This window comes from Brachycentrus maculatus, unplaced genomic scaffold, assembly GCF_059751285.1.
Source record: "Brachycentrus maculatus isolate JH-2025_06_01 unplaced genomic scaffold, ASM5975128v1 h1tg000242l, whole genome shotgun sequence".
In the NCBI taxonomy this organism is placed as follows: Eukaryota; Metazoa; Arthropoda; class Insecta; order Trichoptera; family Brachycentridae; genus Brachycentrus; species Brachycentrus maculatus.
In genome coordinates, this window is record NW_028280993.1 from 379,219 (window position 1) to 400,453 (window position 21,235).

The window sequence follows — 21,235 nt, forward strand, 5'->3', positions numbered from 1 at the left end:
TACCTCATTATCTGTGTGAGTACCTACTTATATAATAAAGTGCTTATTTCGGAACAGATAACTTCAATTCTTCGTAGAATTTCTGACAGATGTCAGCTGAGCGAGTGGGGGGAGGTTGCGTTCCGCCGCTCTTCAATTTTCTTTGTTCTACTGGCCCAGTGAAATAATCCGATTTTCGTGTCGCCGCCGCTTTTTCGCCAGATTGCGTGTTTTGTCACAATTAACAATAGCTCGTTATCAATTAGTCGCGTTAAACATATCTCCGGATGACGCTGTTTTGATTTGTAAAGATGGCTCTTTTACGACTTTGGACATTTATTTTTATTATCAAAACTGTTTGCTGTATTTCTTCATTTCAACCGGAACAAATACACTTGGCTTTCGGCGGTAAGTGTTTGATAATGTTTAAGCTTGATTTTATTAAATTATGGCATTTTTACCAGTTGACATGAATGAAATCTCTTTGTCTTCTCTACTTTCCTATCCGATACAAAAGGTTTTTTTGTACCTTCGACAAGATGTTCTCCAGCTGAAATCTTTTCTTTGTCCGAATGTTATAACGGTATTTTCAATTTCAGTTCACTATCCGTTAAAATATGTCGTATAAAACTACGATTCAATAAATATTTTATATTAATATATAATCCATAAATCGATTTTTCTAAATCCACTCCCATTTTTCTCAATATGGTTTTTCTAAATTCTACCTACAAAAATATTATTCCGCAATACTTTATTAATAAATAAATCGAATTAATATCTCTAAGCCTTTGTTTATTTTTACGATTGTTTTCGCTCTGATTTTTCATAGCATATGTTTTCGTATATTATCACCCTTTGGCCCCATCCCCGCCAAAGGGTGCATAAGGCACTGCTTATGATTGGCGCAGTGTTATCTTGAATGTAAATTTCACAAAGACAATGTGATCAGTCCTGCTTTTCAGGTACAAGTCGATGGTAAAAATATTTTGGGAGTACAATGATGATTTTTAAATATCACACTGTGGATCTCTTAACAGAGAAGAAATTTTTTTCTATCGTGAATGTTGAGTACTGAACAAAGGGCTTAGGACCTGTCATTATCTGTAATATTCACCATTCTGGCCATGACAGATTTTTAAATATCTTCTTCTTCTAAACCTTATCAACACCCAATGGTGCATAAGGCACTACATCATATTGACGCAGTGTTATCTTGGTCGTTAATTACACGAAGGCAATATGCTATATATTACTCATATTGCAAGGAACTAATTATATTCGAGTTTCTATCGCCATCTCTAGACATTTTGTATAACTAAGTATAATAATAACCTTGAAAACATTTTTGAGTGTGTCCAAATTCTTGTTCACAAATCTGTTTTTTATTTCCACTTTTATTAGTTATTTTTACATTTTGACATCTTAACATAGACGAAGAAGAATATATGGGTATTTAAAGTATGGGTACTTAAAAATAACTCTTAATTTCAGAAAACCCAGATTTACGAACAAGTATTATTATTTAGACACATTCAAATTGTTATGAATAAAAATAACTGATCAAATTAAAAGCTATACAAAAAAAATTCAAATCATGTTTTCAGGCGTTACCCAGTTTGTAAAAGAATCCGGGGTTCAGATCTTGCATACAAATAGGCTGTTGTGAACTCATATGTACCGTGTCATGAGATTGATCAATATATCCAGGGGTTCCGAAAATTTGAGTTATGTGGTTGTCAATCATGGGTAGAATGGTGAATGTTGTACGTGTGTAAAGTGATCACTTAACTAGCCTATGACAGGTCATAAGCCCTATAAATACCCAGACTTCCATATTCTTCTTCATCTATTTTGAGATGTTAAAATAAAATCTTCAAACCCTTATCCGCACCCCAATGGAGCATAGGGCGCTGCATCATATGAACGAAGTGTTATCTTGATTGACTTAATTAACACATAAATTAAAGGTGATCAGCCCTCAGCTTCAGGTACCAATCCAGGGTAATATTGAATAAATATTAAAGTGAAAGAATCACTAATATTTATTTGACCCTCCCCTGGGAATCGAACCCGGGACCTCCAGAACGGTAGTCAAGCGTGCTGACCATTACACTACGGAGGCGGACAAAATAAATAATAATAAATAAATAACAAATAAAATTACATAATAACCTTAATTGATTATAATGAAATTCCTTCTCTCAAGATATCATATATATTTTATTTATATTTGAACATAGATGAAGAAGTTAATAAAAAAATAATTTATAATTTTTAGTGCTTAAAACCTCTTGAAACAAACATTGTCATTTTTACGATGATTAAAGAAAACACTTCGTTTTTTACCACTTGAGTTTTATTATAGACTACATGTTTCAGAAGTTAAACTTCCATCATTCAGGTCTGTATAATAACTGTTTAACTTTGGAAGTTTAACTTCTGAAACATGTAGTCTATAATAAAACTCAAGTGGTAAAAAACAAGTGTTTTCTTTAATCATTGTAACATGTCTTACCACAAAGTTAATTTATCACATTCGTTTGATAATGCCCTAACAAGGCGAAACAATTGTCACAGTATAATTTTTTATGTGTTTTTGTTAATAAAATACAACTTAGTAGACTCAATAAATCTGTGTTTGATTTAAAATTAATACATACACAAAGTTAATGCCGAAACAATAAATAAAATTGTCATTTTTTTGTGTGTGATTTTGGTAGCCAGAATTTCTGAATCGGCTCGTTTCAATTCGCGTTGTGACAAGCTCATTAAATTTTCGTAGTTTGTCGTTGTGCAAAATAATTGAGTCAATAAATGATTAAACGCTTCCAGCGACCTGTGACCTTGTGAATAATGAATCAACAGTGTCAAAGGGTCATAATACTTGTGGACATTCGCTTTGTATTAAGTCCAAAATATCCACCGTTCCAGTGCTGAGCACTGAAAATAAACAAAAATTATATCTTATTAATATTATTATTATGTCCGCCTCCGTAGTGTAATGGTCGGCACGCTCGGCTACCGTTCTGGAGGTCCCGGGTTCTATTCCCAGGGGGGGTCAAATAAATATAAGTGATTTTTTCACTCTAATATTTATTTAATAATACCCTGGACTGGTACCTGAAGCGGAGGGCTGATCACCTTTCCTTCATATGTAAACGATCAAGATAACACTGTGTTTATATGAAGCAGTGCCCTATGCACCATTGGGGTGCAGATAAGGGTTTTATTTATTTATTTAATATTATTAAATCGGAGACTGGATTATTTACCCTACGGATGTGATGTCATTTTTAAAGGTGTTTTAACTTGATAATAATATAATAATAATAATTTGGAAAATTTGTATAGCGCCATTTTCATAAAATACTACCTCAAGGGCGCTTATAAAGACATGGATAATAATAGTAATAGATGATGATGATGATAATGATATAAAATAAAATAATAAAAACCCTTATCCGCACCAAATGGTGCATAGGGCACTGCTTCATATAAACGCAGTGTTATCTTGATCGTATACACATGAAGGAAAGGTGATCAGCCCTCCGCTTCAGGTACCAGTCCAGGGTAGTATTAAATAAATATTACAGTGAAAAAATCACTTATATTTATTTTACCCCCCCTGGGAATCGAACCCAGGACCTCCAGAACGGTAGCCGAGCGTGCTGACCATTACACTACGGAGGCGGACAAAATTTGTATAGCGCCATTTTCGTAAAATACTACCTCAAGGGCGCTTATAAAGACATGGATAATAATAATAAAAATAGATGATGATGATAATAATGATATACGAAAAATAAATAGATTAAAATGTCGTCAATCGGTCTCGGGCCGTCGAGTCTGGAGCGGGGAAAAGATGAGCCGACAAATTAAAACGCCTTCCTATTGTCCCCATGGGCTGGAGAATGGCCAAGGTGTTGGGCAGGACGCCTTCCTGAGCGATGGTCGTCACGCTGGAGGGCAGCTGGTTGAGCTCCTCATCATTGTGGATGGCCAACTTCCAACTTATGAAACATTATATCATTAAATCTTAATTTCTATTCAATGTTTGAAAATGCCATAACTAGGTGAAACAACTGTCACAATATTAATTTTTATGTGTTTTTTAACAAAAAAATAAAACTTAGTAGACTTAAAAAATCTAAATGTTTGATTTAACAATTAAGACATAAATTAAACTGGAGTTCTACAAATTAAACGCCAAATCAATATATAAATAAAAAATAAATGTTTCTACAAAATTTTGAGTGTGTCCAAATACTTATTCACAAATCTGGACTATCCAGATTTGTGAACAAGTATTTGGACACACTCAAAATGTTGTAAATAAATTAACTGGTCAATTATAACCTAAAATAATAAAAATGAAAATGATATTTTCTGGCGTTTCTCATGTGTGTGATTATAATCCAGGATTCGGACCTCACATACTAATATAAGAGTTTCTGCTTACTAAAAAGCTTCTTTACATCTCACCAATAGATGTCTCTAGTGAAGTTCTAGTGATTCAAGAACAAGGTGTCTAAATTGGTTCATATATACATATATAGAACTTCCAAGATTTTGAGTAGTGTGGTTGTCAATAATGGGTAGAATTGGTGAATGTTACACGTGAGTAAAGTGATCACTTAAACCAGCCTATGACGGTCATCACCACCGTAAAAGCCCAGACTTCCGTATTCTTCTTCATACTTGATTAGATTTAAAAAAATAATATGAATAAATGTTTCACTTGAAAATAAAAAAAGGATGTATAATGTTATTTTAAAATGAGTATTAAAAAAGATCCTCTCTTTTTTCGCAGAAAATGTGAGTGATATAGTAGTCACCTGGTCTACATTCGACGCCACTCCCGAGTCGGTCGTGGAGTATGGTATCGGAGGGTTCGTTCTGCAAGCTACGGGGAAACCGACGGTGTTTGAAGACGGTGGAAGCAAGAAACACAAGCAGTACATACATCGAGTTCTGCTCACCAATCTGACTCCAAACACCAAATACGGTAAGTTATACCTTGGAATTTCGGTTGGAATAAAATGCTTCTTATAAGCTTACATATTTTGTAATCAGTCAACAAACAGTAAAAAAATAATAATTACGCGTATGTAAAAATAGATTATGTAAAAATAGGCATATGTAATTTTACCGCCTGTGTAGTGTAATGGTCAGCACGCTCGGCTACCGTTCTGGAGGTCCCCGGTTCGATTCCCAGGGGGGGTCGAATAAATATATGTGATTTTTTACTCTAATATTTATTCTAATAGATATTTGCAAGTTTTTACTAAGTAAGCGATCAATATTGGCCATAGCCAGTAAGTTATCAAAATCTTGGTACAAATAACTCCCTCTCTCTCTGGTCTCAATCCTGCGGATTGGTCGGTAGCAACAGATGACATCTCTTTCGCCATTCTCGCCTATTTTCGGAAGTCCTCTTCAGCTGCTCATACGTCGAGCAGCCCATGTCTTCGTATAAGTCGGATCGGCCACGTGCTAAGACAAGAGGGTTTCCTGCACCAAATAATAGAGGGAACGATGGAGGGAATAAACGCCAGAGGACGCCCACGCCGCGAATACCTAAGCGACTTATACGACTTATAATAACTCCCAAGTATCACAAATCGATCATTTCTGGACAAATATTTGGACCCGCTAAAATATTATAAGATTAGTTTTGGTCTCTCATTTAATGATGGAAAATTACTGACCCTTTTCTTAATCTTTTCATCGCATTGTTGCAATATGTGTGGCGGGTTGTTTAACGCTTTCACTTCCTCGTAAGAGCAAACATTGTATTATGTACTCACTCTTCCAAACAATGGATTGTTATCAATCGTTATCTATATTGTTTATTTATACAATTTGTATTGACGATAACGGGAGTGTTTTGCTTCTTGAAGTTGTTTTATAGCTCATATCACTTATTTTCAAGTATTTTATAATCGCCAATCATTGTTAAATATGCATTTAAGCTTGTGTATAGACCCACTTTACAGGATATTTCATCCACTGTGAATATAACATATATAGCTTTTATTACAAATTTCAAGGATGCCATTAACGAGATAACTCACCCAATGGTGCATAGGGCACTGCATCATAAACACAGTGTTATCTTGATCGATAAGAAATGAAAGAAAGGTAATCAGTCCTCTGCTTCAGGTACCAGTCCAGGGTAATATTGAATAAGCATTGGAGTGAAAAATCGCTTACATTTATTTGACCCACTCTTGGCAATCCAACCTGGGACCTTCAGTACGGTAGCCGAGCGTGCTGACCATCACACTACGGAGGCGGTCAATACATATTAGTTGAATAAAATAATTTTTCTATTATTTAGGATTGCAATAAAAATATGTAAAATAATAATACAATTCAATATTATACAAAAAAGTAATGCAGATAATAAATTGGGTCTTCCAGTTAGCGTTGAATTTTCCCTTGCAGATAACCACATACAACTAATTTCAACTGAAGATAGTGCTACATATATTGTTTACTAATAATATTTACAAAATCGCGTATTTTAATGTTTTATGATAACAATACTACTTTACATTTTTTCACATAGAAATCATTATATTATGTAAATTTAAATACTTTTTCATGCAAACTCGTGCGTCATTATAAATGACATATCTTTATATAGTTCTGTTTGCATAATTTAATATTTTTTTAATCAACTAACATTCCATTCTTATATCTTCAATTATAATTTTGTCTTACATTTATTTTTCTACGCATTTACTTTGCTTTCATCTTTCTTTTGCCGATTCCATGTATCACTTCCATATGTGAGTGTCGCTGCTAGCAATCCATTGTGAACTGCTACTCTGACTCCCATAGATTTTCATGTATTCAGAGTATCGTTTATTATATTCCCTGAATTCACCTTTTCTCAATATCTATTTTTTTTAAAATTATATTTATTATTTCGCTTTTTCGCCATATCTTCAAAACATACATTCTAGACAAGTTTTCTAAGTACTAAAAACATATAATCAATGTTCAAAGTGCCAACTTTGTGATTTTCTATTTCAACAAAATCATGTTGTTATAAAAATCAATATATTTTAGGTTTATTTATTTTTAATTTTTTTTTTTATAAAAATGTTAATTATGTTGGTATATAGCTAATTGCCAAGATTTTAGGCTACCGGTTTCGAGACATACTGAAAATGTACCAAAACCAAGATGTTTCAAAACCTATAGACTAAAATTTCGGTGGGTGGTTATAAACTAACATAAAAAAGGTAAAAACGACGAACCCCAAAGTTAATGCTATGAATATTAATGATATTATTATATTTGTTTATAGTGTCGACTGGCTTCAAAGTAAATAGCTTCTTTCATTATTTGATTCGGCAGTCACTTTGTGATAGTATCTATCCATTTTTAATAAAAAAATTAAACATACCCCGTGCGGTATTTGTAAATGATTTATAATGCATCGAAATATGTGTCACAATATTTAAAAAAAAAAAAATTGTATTTACCCAGTAAAACTTCTTCTTCTTTTTCTAGATCCTAAGGATCTGTTTGTGCCTCCGCTTGTAGCTCTTGGGATGTTGACTCCCAGCTGTCTTTCCACCTTTTTGGAGGTCTGCCTGGGGGTCTGCGTCCTTCAGGGATTTCTTGAAGGGCGTTATGTGGAAGTCTGTCATCTGACATTCTGTATACATGATCATTCCAGTATCGCCTTCGTTGTCGACCCCACCTCACAATATCCTCCGTCTTACATATGCTCCGGATGTCGGTATTTCTTACTCGGTCTCGCAATGTGTTTCCGGTTATGGAATGGAGAGTCTTCATCTCAGAGGTTGGAAGTCGAGATTTTGTTCTAGAAGTATCTGCTCTTGCCTCAATCCCATAAGTGGCTATTGGTTGAACACATGTTTTGTATATTTTCATTTTACTTTCTATTCTCATGTGTTCGTTCCTCCACACCGAGTTTCTGAGGCATCCGGATTTAACTGTACTCTTATTAATTTGTTTCTGAGTGTCACCATAGAGTAGCTACTGACGTCAACTCCAAGTTACTTGAATTTCATCACCTGTTCAACAGTTCTGTTATTTACAACAAACTAATCGAGTAAAACTTTAATAATAAATAGCAAGACTAATTTATACTAAAAATGATCTACTCAAAAATGAAATATTTGGAGGTTAGCAGGGCTTGAATTGGTCACCTCATGTGGCATTTTTGTATTGATTGAGGAAGATAAAGGAGTCAGGGATAGTGAATAAGCAAAACACATAATACCATTTTAACAACATACTTTTAGATAAACGATTTATCATATAACATGCTTTAGCAGTCTATTTCATATCTTGTTTAGATAATAAATAAAATGTAATACCGCAAAGTCGTGCTTCAAACATAAATGATTTATTATGTGATTTTATTACAGTTTACCACTGCGGAAGCTCGCTGGGATGGTCTCCTTCCTTCTGGTTCAAAACCGTTCCCGAGGGTGATAAATGGAGTCCAACTCTGGCCATATTTGGAGACATGGGAAATGAAAATGCTCAGGTAATTATTATTATGTTTTTTGACAATAAAAAAAGTAAAAATGTGTGGAAAATCATTGTATGACTGAATTAAAAACGAAGATATGTTTAGAAAGCAATATAAGGCTGAACAAAGGATAGTCGAAAAATTTAAGAAGAGTTCTTTAAGGTGGTATGGACATCTGGAGCAAATGGACAACGAGAGAATGACTAAGAAAATATATATAGCAAATGTGAGCGGGAGAACAGAATGAGGACGGTTGAAAAAGACTTGGCGGAATTAGATCAATTAGAACCTAAAATCTGGTGGTGTCAAAAATCTGCGTAATCGGAAGACATGTATAACTAGATGTATGGATGTGAAGGAAGCGAGGCGTTCCATCCTCTATATCTACCCCTGCGGGGAAACGGTGTGATGGTAGTAGTTGTAGTGGTAGTAGTAAAAAAAGGTCATTGTTTAAACCCTGAGGATTCGGAGTTCGCTTAAATAATTTATCATTTTTGTGTTTTGTGACAATCACATTCTGACATGTTTGTAAATAATCAATTTACGGGTAACCCATATTGATTTTTGGATTCGTTATGGAAATGGTAAACAAAATTCATAAACAATGGGGGACTACCTTTGATATTTCTATTGTTTGTTTTCTTTAAATGTGTTAAATTTTTAATATGCTGAAATTCTTTACGAATGTAACACTATCTTGTAATTGTATAGTCAGCTGATGATAACAGCTCTTAACTGTCATTTTCCATACCTTGCCTGATGACTCATTATTCAATATATTGATAGAATTAATTGTTTTTTTAAAATAAATATTGGCCAGGAATGAAAAAGGATAAAAGAAAAATACAATTGAGAAACAAATAGCTTAAATACTTAATTTTTTATTATTGTTACAGTCTCTGAGCCGTCTGCAAGATGAAGCTCAGAAGGGGATGTATGATGCGGTGATTCACGTGGGAGACTTTGCGTACGATATGGATTCTGAGAATGCCCTCATCGGAGATGCCTTCATGCGTCAGGTGGAGCCTCTGGCGGGATATCTCCCTTACATGGTGTGTCCCGGGAACCACGAGGAGAAATAGTAAGTGATGATTTCCACAAAGACAAAATGAAGATATTCTCCTATTGGATAAGGGATAAAGGTTTTTTTTTAGTCTCCTTATGTATTGCTGTTGCATTCATTTAAAACAGATCACTGTCAATGGAGTATAGACATATCCACCAGTGATGGGCTATCAAATTTAAAAAAAAAAAATTAAATAATGACTTAAAATTTTATTAATTTTATTATTGGATCCGATCACTTGTAGCTAATCACGCCAATCAGTGCACAAAGTTGATTGCGTATTGTGTATTTCTAGCTCCTATTACTACTTACTTACTTACTTCAGCCTTCTTGTGTCCAGTATTGAACAAAGACCTCTCTCTTGGACTTCCACAGTTCTCTGTTGGACGCGAATCTCTTCCAGTGCAGGCCCGCCACTTTCTATATGTCATTGGACAATCTTGTCTGGGGTCTACCCACGCTTCTAGGCCTCCAGTCAAGCACTTTTTTCGTCCATCTATACATATGGTTAAGACCTTAGCAAAGAGATTTGTATTTAATATTCATATAAAAACCTTAGATAATACCTTCATTTCTGACTTTAAAATAAGGCCAGCGCAGAAGGTAAAAATACCCTTCCCGTCCTTAAGCATCAATCGACCAAACTGGTAGAAATACCTTTCTCGTCCGAAGTGTGTTAACATAAAGATTGATTATTTTTTATAATTTTTCTTTTAGTAACTTCAGTAACTACCGCAACAGGTTTTCGATGCCTGGCGGACAGGAGAGTATGATGTACAGCTTCAATTTGGGCCCCGTTCACTTTATTTCCATTTCTACGGAGTTTTATTACTTCTTGAATTTTGGAATCAAGCAGTTAGTTTTGCAGTACGAGTGGCTCGAGGCAGATTTGCAAGAAGCTAACAAATTCGAAAACAGGTAAAACTTTTTTCGTTTAAAAATCTCTTTAAAACTTAGCAATACATTCAAATATCAACTGTTGTCAGCCGAAAAGTAGTGAGTGACAAATGGCTACTTTTTATGGGCTGCATTTAAAGCGCTATAACTTTGTTGACAGGACTTCATTTTATTTAATTATTATAAAATAGTATAGCAACATAAAGCCATGGATCTTCCTCGAAAGACATCTAGAGGAAGATCAAAACATTCATAGATACTACAGAAAAATAACATGATTCGATTAGGTGACTTTGTATATGATAGATTCCTCAGATTATAGAAGTATCTATAATCTGAGGATGAGGAGATCTGACCCCAACAGACTACAAAGACAATAAGTTGGTATAGAACCATGGAGAAGAGTAAAGCAACATGACCACTTATCAAAGTTATAGCGCTTTAAATGCATCTCTTGAAAACTGTCACTCACACCTCTTGGCTGGCAATAGTCAACATGCCCGATCAATAATGCTGCCTTCTAATTTAAACGACTGTATGAGGTTCAAACTTTGACCAGTCTGCTTATGGTTGGTCAGAAGATATTGGTTCTTAGCAATATATGTACCTGCTATTGTACATATATTCTGTACAAGAAGTTTATTTAAATAAATAAAACAATGTCAGATTTTCAGAAATGTCATTTTATGGGAGAGTGATTTTACACAAAATAATATAAAGTAAATTAAGAAAATGCTTTTGGAATTTTGGCAGTTTCTAAGAGACAGTGTTTGCTGAATCCATCCAAATTTTTAATAATATATTTTAGCTTAGTCATGATTATTGATCAAATTAAATAATCACGTTTTTAATAAAGTCATATTCGAATTTGGATATTCTCAAAATATTATAAAATCACATCACTCAAAATACATTTTGATATGTTTTTGGTGGTTGTAGAACTGATTAATTTTTGTCAATTGGTTTCAATTGATTGTACTAATTACCAACATCAAATTTATCCTCCTAACTTATCTTTTCAAAGATCTTTACATTGTCTTAAAATAAAGCAAGGTTGAATTTAGTCTTGAATTGAATTTAGATTGTTGACAATGTTTTCTGAGTTGTAATGCCATCGCCATTTGCATATCTTGCCGACATTATGGCGTTTATCATCCCGATGCAGTAACATACGGCTCAGAAAATGGACGCCGCAATGTCAGTGAGGTGTGCCCGACTTATCACTGGAATATGATAGTTTGATGCTCTTATGTTTTTTTTAAATTTCTTAGTTTTTCATTCACAGAGCATCTTTAATTGTTAAACATACATTGTTTTCAGGTTTACTTTCATATTTAATATTCGTCAAATACAGAAAATATTTGGAAACATAAAACTCCGCATGTAGATGTTATTCTTTACTCATATTCCTTCCGATCAGTAATAATTATTTTTTTGAAGTTAAAATATGACAATGTATTTTTTTTCCATTGTACATTTCCTAGAAAACGGTTACTTCCACAATTAAATTTTGTTCAAATTTGATAATGAATCTTTACAACTTGTTGTGCTAAGTAAAAAACAAAAAACAACTTCAACGTTATATTTATTGATTCAGGTTATATATAAATATATAACTTAATTCGATAAAAATATGTGCATCTCCCTTGCGCCCGCATATCTCCCATTTATGCGATACCAATTTTGACCCTTGTATTCAAGAGTGAGAGAGACGCATTGTAAAAATGTTTGCTTTGGAGTAATTGCATATTACACTTCATATGTCTACTTCTTTAAATCTTTAATGGACGATTTATTATCGAAATAATGTTATAATAAAAAATAATGGTTCAAAAGATAAAAAGTATTTAAAACAAAAATAATAAATAAATGGTGTTATAATTGCACTGTCTCTTATAAATTTCACAATTTGAAACACAATGATTCAGTTAACAATATGCTAAAGGGATACATATGGGGACAATAATGCGCATTTTACTTGCCATTTTGTATCCTAGAAATAAATATTAAGTAGACTGAATTAAATCTCTAATGTTGTTTAAATTTGTATAAAGATACTGTATTTTTACCTAGCACAACAGGATAGCAAAAAATTACTCAAAATCTTTAAGAAATTAATTGGTTTTTCTAAAGTAACATTGGAATGACATCAAACCTCGGCATGTGACTTAAATTTGCATAGAATTTTATATTAATGATCTAAATAACTATGCAGGTATAAAATTCAATACATAATCTTTTTAAGAAGTTGTCAATGTCTTCTTGAATATCAAAAAAAAAAAATAATCAAAATAGATACAAAAAAAAAATATAAATAGTGATTTTTAAATCTGATATCACCCTGGATTAATACTGAAGCTCAAGACTGATCACCTTGTCTTCATATTATTAACAATCAACCTAAAATTGCGTCAGTATGCAGTGCCCTATCCAGGTAATTTTTTTAAAATATAAAAGCGCCTCAAATTATAAGAGCCACTAAAATCCAGGCGCAGAAAAATAATTACTTTAAAAATGTATCAATGAATCATTTGACGCATATAATACGTACCGCAGTTTGAAGTTGAACAATGTTTGAGTGCAAATTTGAAAACATTTAATATTGGAAGTCATCAGACGGGACTTGTAAGAGTTTGAACCTAACCTAAAAAAATGTGAATATGGCATCGCAACCTTGCAGAGAGAAACAGCCTTGGGTCGTAGTGTACGGTCACCGTCCGATGTATTGTAGCAACTTGAACAACGACGACTGCACGCACCACGAGACAATAACTCGCGTCGGTTTACCGTTTTCGCATTCCTTCGGTGAGTCACCTTCCTGCCTTTTGTCTCTATTCCCGATTAATTAAGCGCGCCGTTTTGCGCCTGTCTCTCCCTTTGCAGGAAGCGCCGGCCGTGGATCGCGGTATTCGGCCACCGCCCGATGTACTGCAGTAACTTAAACATTAACGATTGTACCCACCACGAGACATTAACTCGAGTTGGCTTGCCTTTCATACACTGGTTTGGTAAGGAGCTAGTACTAACCGTTTCATGCTACTTGTTTGTGGTGAATGCCCCGCCTCGCTAATCACCCCTACCCAGACCCGCCCACAAATGTTTCTTTGTTCCGTCTTTTAATGTACTATCATCCCCGATACAACTTGTTCGTAGTAACAGTCGAAACAACGACACCTTTACTGCTGTGACCGTTCATTTCAAATCAAAACACTAATCCGAGCAATTATGTATTAAATGTTTTGAAAAGTGTTACTTTTGTTAGTATATAACCAATCAGGGAGGTTTAGTCTTCCGGTTTTCAAATATATCTGTCTTTTTAGAAGCAAAAATACCACTTAATTAAAAAGCAATTTAAAAAAAAATCTGATAATATTCTCATGATTTTTTGTTGTTAACTACCTATTATGTAGGGTAAAACACATTGATTATTGTCACTTTAAGCATATTGGTTCAGTTCATATTGATCTGCAACTGAACCATTCATTAAATGGTCAGTTTACATTTAATTTTCTTAATTTAAAAAAAAAATCTGAAAAACACTTGTGCATATAAATATGTATTATTTTTTTAAAAATCAAACACTTTTACTGTACCGCTCAATGAGTTTTATTTTTATATACGACTAGTTTCGAAAAGTTACAGATGTTTTCATCTACAGGTAAAAATAAATTTTAATGTTTTAATTTTTAATAGATTTATATTATCCACTGACACTTCGTGATGGAATTGCATTTTTAATTTATTATTAGATTAAAACCAATATTTTTAGCTTTTCCACTTTTTTATTTGACCAGCGACCGGGTTTCGTCGTTACCGACATCATCAGACTGGTCTGATGATGTCGGTAACGACGAAACCCGGTCGCTGGTCAAATAAAAAAGTGGAAAAGCTAAAAATATTGGTTTTAATCTAATAATAAGTTTTAATTTTTGCCTGTAGATGAAAATGTCTGTTAGTTTTCGAAACAAGTCGTTTATAAAAATAAAACTCATTAAGTGGTATGTTTGATTTAAAAAAAAAATCAACATGTCATTCCACAAAGTTAATGCTGAATCAATAAATAATATAAATATGTATTTGCGTTAGAGTCACTAACCCCAGGACCGTGATTTAACGGAATTTGGCTAACTACAATTCAACTTGGCCTAAGTGGCTAAGTAACTACATATTTGGCTAAGTCATAGAAAATAACCTGTTTTCAATATTGATGAGTATAAAAATTTAGCGATTTTATTTTAAGACAAAATTATTCTTGAGTATTTTCGTAGCAAAAAATTAGATCAAATACATATATGAAATCGGTAGTGTCAATAACTGGGGCGAAGGTGTCAACAATACCCTTGTTTACCCTACCTAAACTGTAAAGTATCAATATAAATTAATGTATTTGAGGGATAGGTGTACATTAAAAATTGGCTTTGTATAAATTGTTTAAGCTTTTTCATTTGCATTTACCAACCAACCAAACAATCGGAAACAAAATGTCTGCATTTTTAGGTGACATGGTACATTCGGGAAAAGCTGCATTTCAACATGACTATGATTTTTACTTTTAGAAAATTTGTAGTGGAGGTGCTTTATAACTGTATTTGATATTTAATTACTAACCATTTCTTTGGATATATTTGTGTAACAATTTTTTATATTTTCTTTTTAGTTTTTTGGAGTTGCAATTTCGATTTTGTAAACTTTTGGTTTATTGGAAAAATTGTCTCATACAGTATGCTCAGGATTTACCAGGATAGCTTCAGCCGGAACGTTTTTCTTTAAACAGGATGATGGAAATATTCCAAAGATTTTTTATTTGTGAATGTAAAAAGTGGAAAACAAAAGTATTTTTTTAAAGGAATAACCTGTGAAGCCTCTATTTTTAGAGGCTTGTCCGCAGGTAGGATAGTAAGAATAGGGAAGGTAAATGTGAAAAATACATCGCAAACACCCAGACCAATTGAAAATAAATCTTTCTTGAATTTATTTTGCACTTGGCGGGAATCGAACCCGCGATGCCAGTTGCGCAGTCGAGCGTCTACCCAACTCAAGACCCTTTTGGGGTCTGTCCATACTTAAGTGGTGCATAGGTGCTGCATTGAATTGATGCAGTATTAACTCGATCGTGATTATATAAAAGCACGGGATCTTGACTGGCAACCAGATGATTCGGGTTTGGAATCTAGGAGTATGGCATTTATCTTTTGCAATAAATCAATGTTATTGATTTTTCTCTCTTCACTTGTCAAATATGTAATATAATGTAAATCAATTTCCCGTCTTACGTCATTCACTTAGCTTTTCTTTCACCGTGCCTTAGTTTCACAACTAAATGTGTTTGAAAATGTTACACTTTTTGATGGTGAATTTTTTTGTAAATATTTGAACAGCACTACAGTAGGTACCCATAAAGTTTGATTCACTGTTTTGTTTTCATACAGCGTTTTAGGAATCATTTCTGTTGTTAATATGATGTATATTGATTAAATGTAAACATTTCTTAAGGTTGGAAATATAATTTGTACCCGTATATTTAATCTAACTATATAGGTTTTTTTTCTTATGTTTGTAATATTATTTAAGTTAGTATAATTCAGAATTCAAATGCCTTTCAATATTTATTATTTTATTTATAGACTATTACGAAAGTAATGAAAAAAAGATATATCTTAACCAATTATCATCAGGAACCATGGATGTTTAGAAACACTGGTTCAATTTTTTAAAGTTCCTCTGTACTATTTGGCCATATAATCAATAATTTACTCGCTTCTATGACCTTGCATTTATATTTAAGTAAACCTCATGCATGGGTTGATGTGAGCATGAAATTCTTCCTTAAAAATGTACAAAAGTACATGTGATTATGAAGAAATCATTCTACTTGATAAGTCCATAGTGTAAAAGTAAGATAGAGTTTACGAACATGTGAAACAATGTTCGCTTAATTTTAGAAATATAATACTTTTAACCCAGTCCTATGAGTCGCATGCAGTGCATTCTAGCCCATTGAGTTTTGAACAAAAGGTAATTTTACCAATTTTGGTTTTGTTTTTGTATGATGGACATTGCAAAATTTTCATTAAATTTCAAATAAGCCATTGACTCATCTGTTCACCAATGATACTGTCATCTCAGTCTGTCATCCTAAAGGATCTAATGGAATCCACATACTGCCTCCATGTACTCTTGTATGCTGTTAGCTCCTTTGCATCCTCCCAAGTCAGGCAAGTCTTCCATAGTTCAGATGAGAACTGTTGACCAATTGACAGCGTTGGACATCCTGGGTGACGGGAACCTGATGCCTTGTAAAAGAGGCAAGCGGAGTTAAACTGAATTCAAATATTACTAAATTATAAAACAACACTTGTTTTTTACCACTTGAGTATGTATTATATTTTAACGATTAGTTTCGGAAGCTACATATGGTTCCATCTACATGTTTGATATAAACTGTTATAAACATTGTATTTCAGTATATTTAAACATGTTTTTTTCCCGTAGACTTGTACTGAGTTGTCCGGGTTCTGTGTTCCAAATTAATTTCAGAATATTTTATCTTTTTACGTATAAATCATAAAATTGATGATATGTGGCTCACAGCATTGTAGGTATGAGGGGTCGATATATCATTCAAAATTTTTGGTTCTTCGATTTTTCATCTTACGTTAAAATTAGTTCGCTAATGTGATGCAATTGATTTATTTTTGTAATGAAAAGATTCAAATTATCACAAATTAAAGACTTTACACTGGATTTGGGTGTAAAAACAGTAAAATTCTAGTTGGTAAAGATCGCAGCAGTCCTGTGATAGTTTTTGCTTGATAATTTTAGGTTTGGAAGAACTATTCTATAGCTATGGAGTCGACCTGGAGATATGGGCTCACGAGCACTCGTACGAGCGTTTGTGGCCAATATACGATTACACAGTCTACAATGGATCTTACGAACACCCCTATGTGAATCCTCAGTAAGTATTAAAAAAAAAAAACACCTTGTGTATTAATTTTTTCACATTGATAAAGTCAACAAAGAGTGCACTCCAAAAGTTGATATAGTAAAAAATAAAACGATCAGATTATTGTTCATAAATTTTGTTTTGTTTGATATAATTAAGTCGCAATAAGGTATTGTCACTTTTTGTTATCATCAACTTTGACCCTAATTATACTCAGACGGTCTGCCGCCCGACCCTCAGTATACTAATCACAAGTAACCGCAAACCCAATTCCGATCTGTGCAATGTTTTTTGGCATCTCTTACGCTCTACCTCTTACATTTGTAAGCAAATAGAAAGTTTATAAGCGTGTCCAGCTCACTACCAATAGTATGTGTTACGACTAATGGTACTGGAACACTGATGATGAGAAAGACGGAAACGCGCAAAGGAAGATCAATTATTTATTTTTCTAAAATTACTAAAATTATAAGGGCGAGAAGAACAAAGCGACGCCAAAAGACAAAGAGCGAGTGCGACGTATTAAGTTTAACGGTATATCTAATCTGAGCACACAAAAATTTGTCCTCCACCCTTTATATACGATTTTAAAGGAGTTACATGTGGTGGGGACAATATTGTAAACAATTAAAGTCGATAAACTGCGTCTCTTTGTTCTTCTCGCATACATTTATGAATACAATTTTAAAACACATTTTTTTTTTAAAAATACGCAAATTTGGAAGGAACAGTATGTAAAAGACACTTTTAAGCATTTCTCGCAAACAATGTGTTAAGTAGCATTTTAAATCCTTGTTAACTTTTTAAGAGGCTGTCTTGCTATATACATATCATTTCATAATAAATTGTTTTCAGAGCACCCGTCCATATAGTAACAGGATCAGCTGGATGCAAGGAAGGCCGCGAACCATTTATTGGTATGTATTATTTTCAGTCGATAATCTGAATAGTATAAAACATAGAAAAACCACTTAATGCTTTTGGACGAGCAGTGTTTGCGGTCGGCGCATGTGTCCGAGCACTGCTCGCGTGTTTCCACTTGTTTGCTGCACATAAATAAATAATCTAACTATTATATTAGCTATTAAATTATATTAGCTACTATAGTTATTATATTAGCTACATATTGCCACTTTACACTTTTTATTGGAATTTTTATATTTATAGCCAAAGCCCCCGAATGGTCTGCTTTCCACAGCCAAGATTATGGCTATACTAGAATGAAGGCCATGAATTCTACTCATTTGTACATGGAGCAGGTGAGTCTCTTTTTTTATTTGAATTATTTAACCCTTACCCACCAGAGCTGGGCCAACGGCCTGATTACAAAGTATAGATAACTCCTTAATTTTACTTCTGGCATTTTGAAATGGATTGTCAGAAAGTTAATGATCCGCCTCTATACTGCAGTGGTCAGTGCGTTTGGCTACCTTCCTGGACGTCCTGGGTTCGATTCCCAGGGGGATCAAAATAAACTTATGTCATTTTTCACTCGGATATTTATTTAATATTACGCTGGACTGGTACGTGAAGTGCAGGGCTGATTATTTTACCTTCATGTATTTAATGATCAATATATGTACTTAAAAATCAACACTGCTTATATATGATGCAGTGCCCTATGCACCATTGGGTGTAGAATAAGGGCTAGGATACAAAATGCCGACCCTCTTTTAGTGGAACGGAAGGTCTGCTGATGACAGCCAACAGTCTGCCTTCTCCCCAGGAGTGCATTGTGGTTTCCTCCCAGCAATAAGAAAATGCTGACAAGTTCCCGATTGGCCCACACTAGATTATCCCTCCTGTTCCCAACACAGATTCAAATAAAAACATATTGAATTAGTTAGAAAAAACAAAAATCCACTAAATGATCTATAAACCTTGTACATCATAAGCAAGGTAAATAATAAATGCAAATCCCATCTAAAAAAAAGATTAGTGGGTTTAGAATATATGTAGGATATTCTTGGTTTGTACGCTACAAAGGAAAAAGTCCTATTGTCTTGATGTCTGTTTGGATATTGGTCATGGCCATATTAAGTTTTTCTTGTTCCTGGAATATATTTATACATTTAAGAAAAATACTTTTATTACAGGTATCCGATGATAAGGAAGGGGAGGTGATCGACTCCTTTTGGCTGGTAAAAGAAAAGCACGGAAAATACCCGGAAAGGAAATTCAACGGGAAGAAGTACAAACCTAAAATGTTTGAATAAATCGTATTCAACGTGTACTTTCCAAATATTCTCTTGCCTCTACTTTCGTAACTGTACAATATTATATTCCCCTTGGGCGTGTGAGTTTTCAAATCTGATTTAATTGTTATTTGTCAAATTAATGATAATTATTAGACACACTAGTTTTGTAAAATAAAAGTATATTTTAATATTGGATGGAAAAAGTATATACATGTTTTGAACTGTAAACTTACGAGAGTCTGATGATTCAGTCTGACATTAGCTTGTACTATCGATTCAGAAGTGGCGATGGTCTCGCAAAGGAATAGAGGGTAAGAATAGGGCCCGACGTACCGAGGCAAGTGGAGTGTTGAACGTGGATTTAGGGATACAGAGACATGCTCTGACTTATAACCGTCGCAGATATCAACTGCAAAAATACTATTATTAATATAAAACAAAACAAGATTTATCATTCTACTAAATTCATTTGTATAATAAAATAAAATAACCATATAGTTTTTTCCACATATATTTTATTTGACCTGTGACTGGGTTTTGCCGGTATCAACATCTGAGTATGTTGAATTACGACAAGTATATGTGTCGCCTACTTTCAAAATCTGCCAGATCCATGTAAGTCAATTTTACAAAAAATGCATAACTCTCCAGGTAACATTTATGTTCAAAAGATTTGTCTATCTTTAGATAAAATATTACGAAATAGAGAATATTCCCATTTTTTCAGAATTTTTTTCAGTATTAAAAAAATACGAGACGCAAACCGATAATAAAGTCATCTTAATTTTTTACCTATCCCCGCTCTCTGATTGGCCGATATGGGTCAGAAGGCAAGTTCCATAAATATGGCGGAATTTGAAACACAACCCTGTTTTTAAGTACTTTTCAGCAGGGTTTTCAAGTATATAAATATTTTAACGAATAAAACCCACATTGGCATTAAGAAAAGTATTTATTTTAAAATCTTATAAAATTGGATGTGGCGGATTTTGAAACTAGGCGACAATCTGCCCGAAGCAAAAATCTCTGTATTCTTTCGTCCGTTTGTTCAACATGGAAAAGAGTATTGAAAATACAATAGCGCTATTCTAAAATATCAATTATAAACTCATTGTAAAAATAAATTCACGAAAAAGAAATTTATTGAATACGTAAATATATTTGAACTATTTTTGGTAATTTAAGAAGGGGAGTAAAGTTTCATCGAAATATTTAGACTAAAAAGTTGTATTCTTTATATATATGACAAGTTCGCACGCCTTTTAAGCTGAATTGCGGCTTGTTCTACACCTTTGTCGTATATCGAGGGTTAGATGCTTTCTAATATCTGGAAAATGGATATTGAAAAAAATATTGATTCGGCTGTATTTACGTTGTTTGTAATTTTTCCATTCAATTTTGTACCCTTCAGTATGGCGTGAATATGAAGATTATACTTATTTTTCACTTCTCATCATTTTAACTTGTTTGTGTATTACATAAAAACCAGATGACAATTCCTGCACTTCAGGTAGCAGTTTCGTCAACCGTTAATGAAGCCTTCTTCAGGCCATGTCTTTATATTATATTGTTCTGTGACTGTGAAGATCTACACTCAATTCAATGATATAGATCCCTGAGCAATATTT

The 21,235-nt window shown here is 33.5% G+C and overlaps 1 protein-coding gene across 4 annotated transcripts; it reads left to right on the top strand.

Annotated features, from left to right (window-relative positions):
- The first annotated feature begins 87 nt into the window (after positions 1-87).
- LOC148306396 (acid phosphatase type 7) lies at positions 88-20,746 on the top strand. 4 transcript variants are annotated; one of them, XR_015838012.1, is made up of 11 exons: positions 88-387; positions 4,793-4,987; positions 8,394-8,515; positions 9,397-9,581; positions 10,284-10,484; positions 13,144-13,268; positions 17,286-17,421; positions 18,265-18,326; positions 18,577-18,668; positions 19,506-20,183; positions 20,607-20,746. XR_015838012.1 is itself a non-coding variant. In XM_088265116.1 (10 exons), exons 1-10 carry the CDS (start codon positions 291-293, stop codon positions 19,623-19,625), a joined length of 1,335 nt encoding a protein of 444 aa, XP_088121242.1. In that variant the 5' UTR covers positions 88-290; the 3' UTR covers positions 19,626-20,746. The 4 variants fall into 4 exon arrangements, 2 of the variants coding, with proteins under 2 accessions (XP_088121242.1, XP_088121243.1); XR_015838013.1 differs by lacking the exon at positions 13,144-13,268 and adding an exon at positions 13,347-13,471; XM_088265116.1 differs by having other exon boundaries at positions 19,506-20,746.
- Positions 20,747-21,235: the final 489 nt, after the last annotated feature.

Bases quoted from the DNA above. Each gene is read 5' to 3' on its own strand.
- LOC148306396 (XM_088265116.1), top strand. From the start codon at position 291: ATGGCTCTTTTACGACTTTGGACATTTATTTTTATTATCAAAACTGTT. The intron at 8,516-9,396 runs GTAATTATTATT...TTATTGTTACAG, and splicing joins TGGGAAATGAAAATGCTCAG to TCTCTGAGCCGTCTGCAAGA. The intron at 9,582-10,283 runs GTAAGTGATGAT...TTTTTCTTTTAG, and splicing joins GGGAACCACGAGGAGAAATA to TAACTTCAGTAACTACCGCA.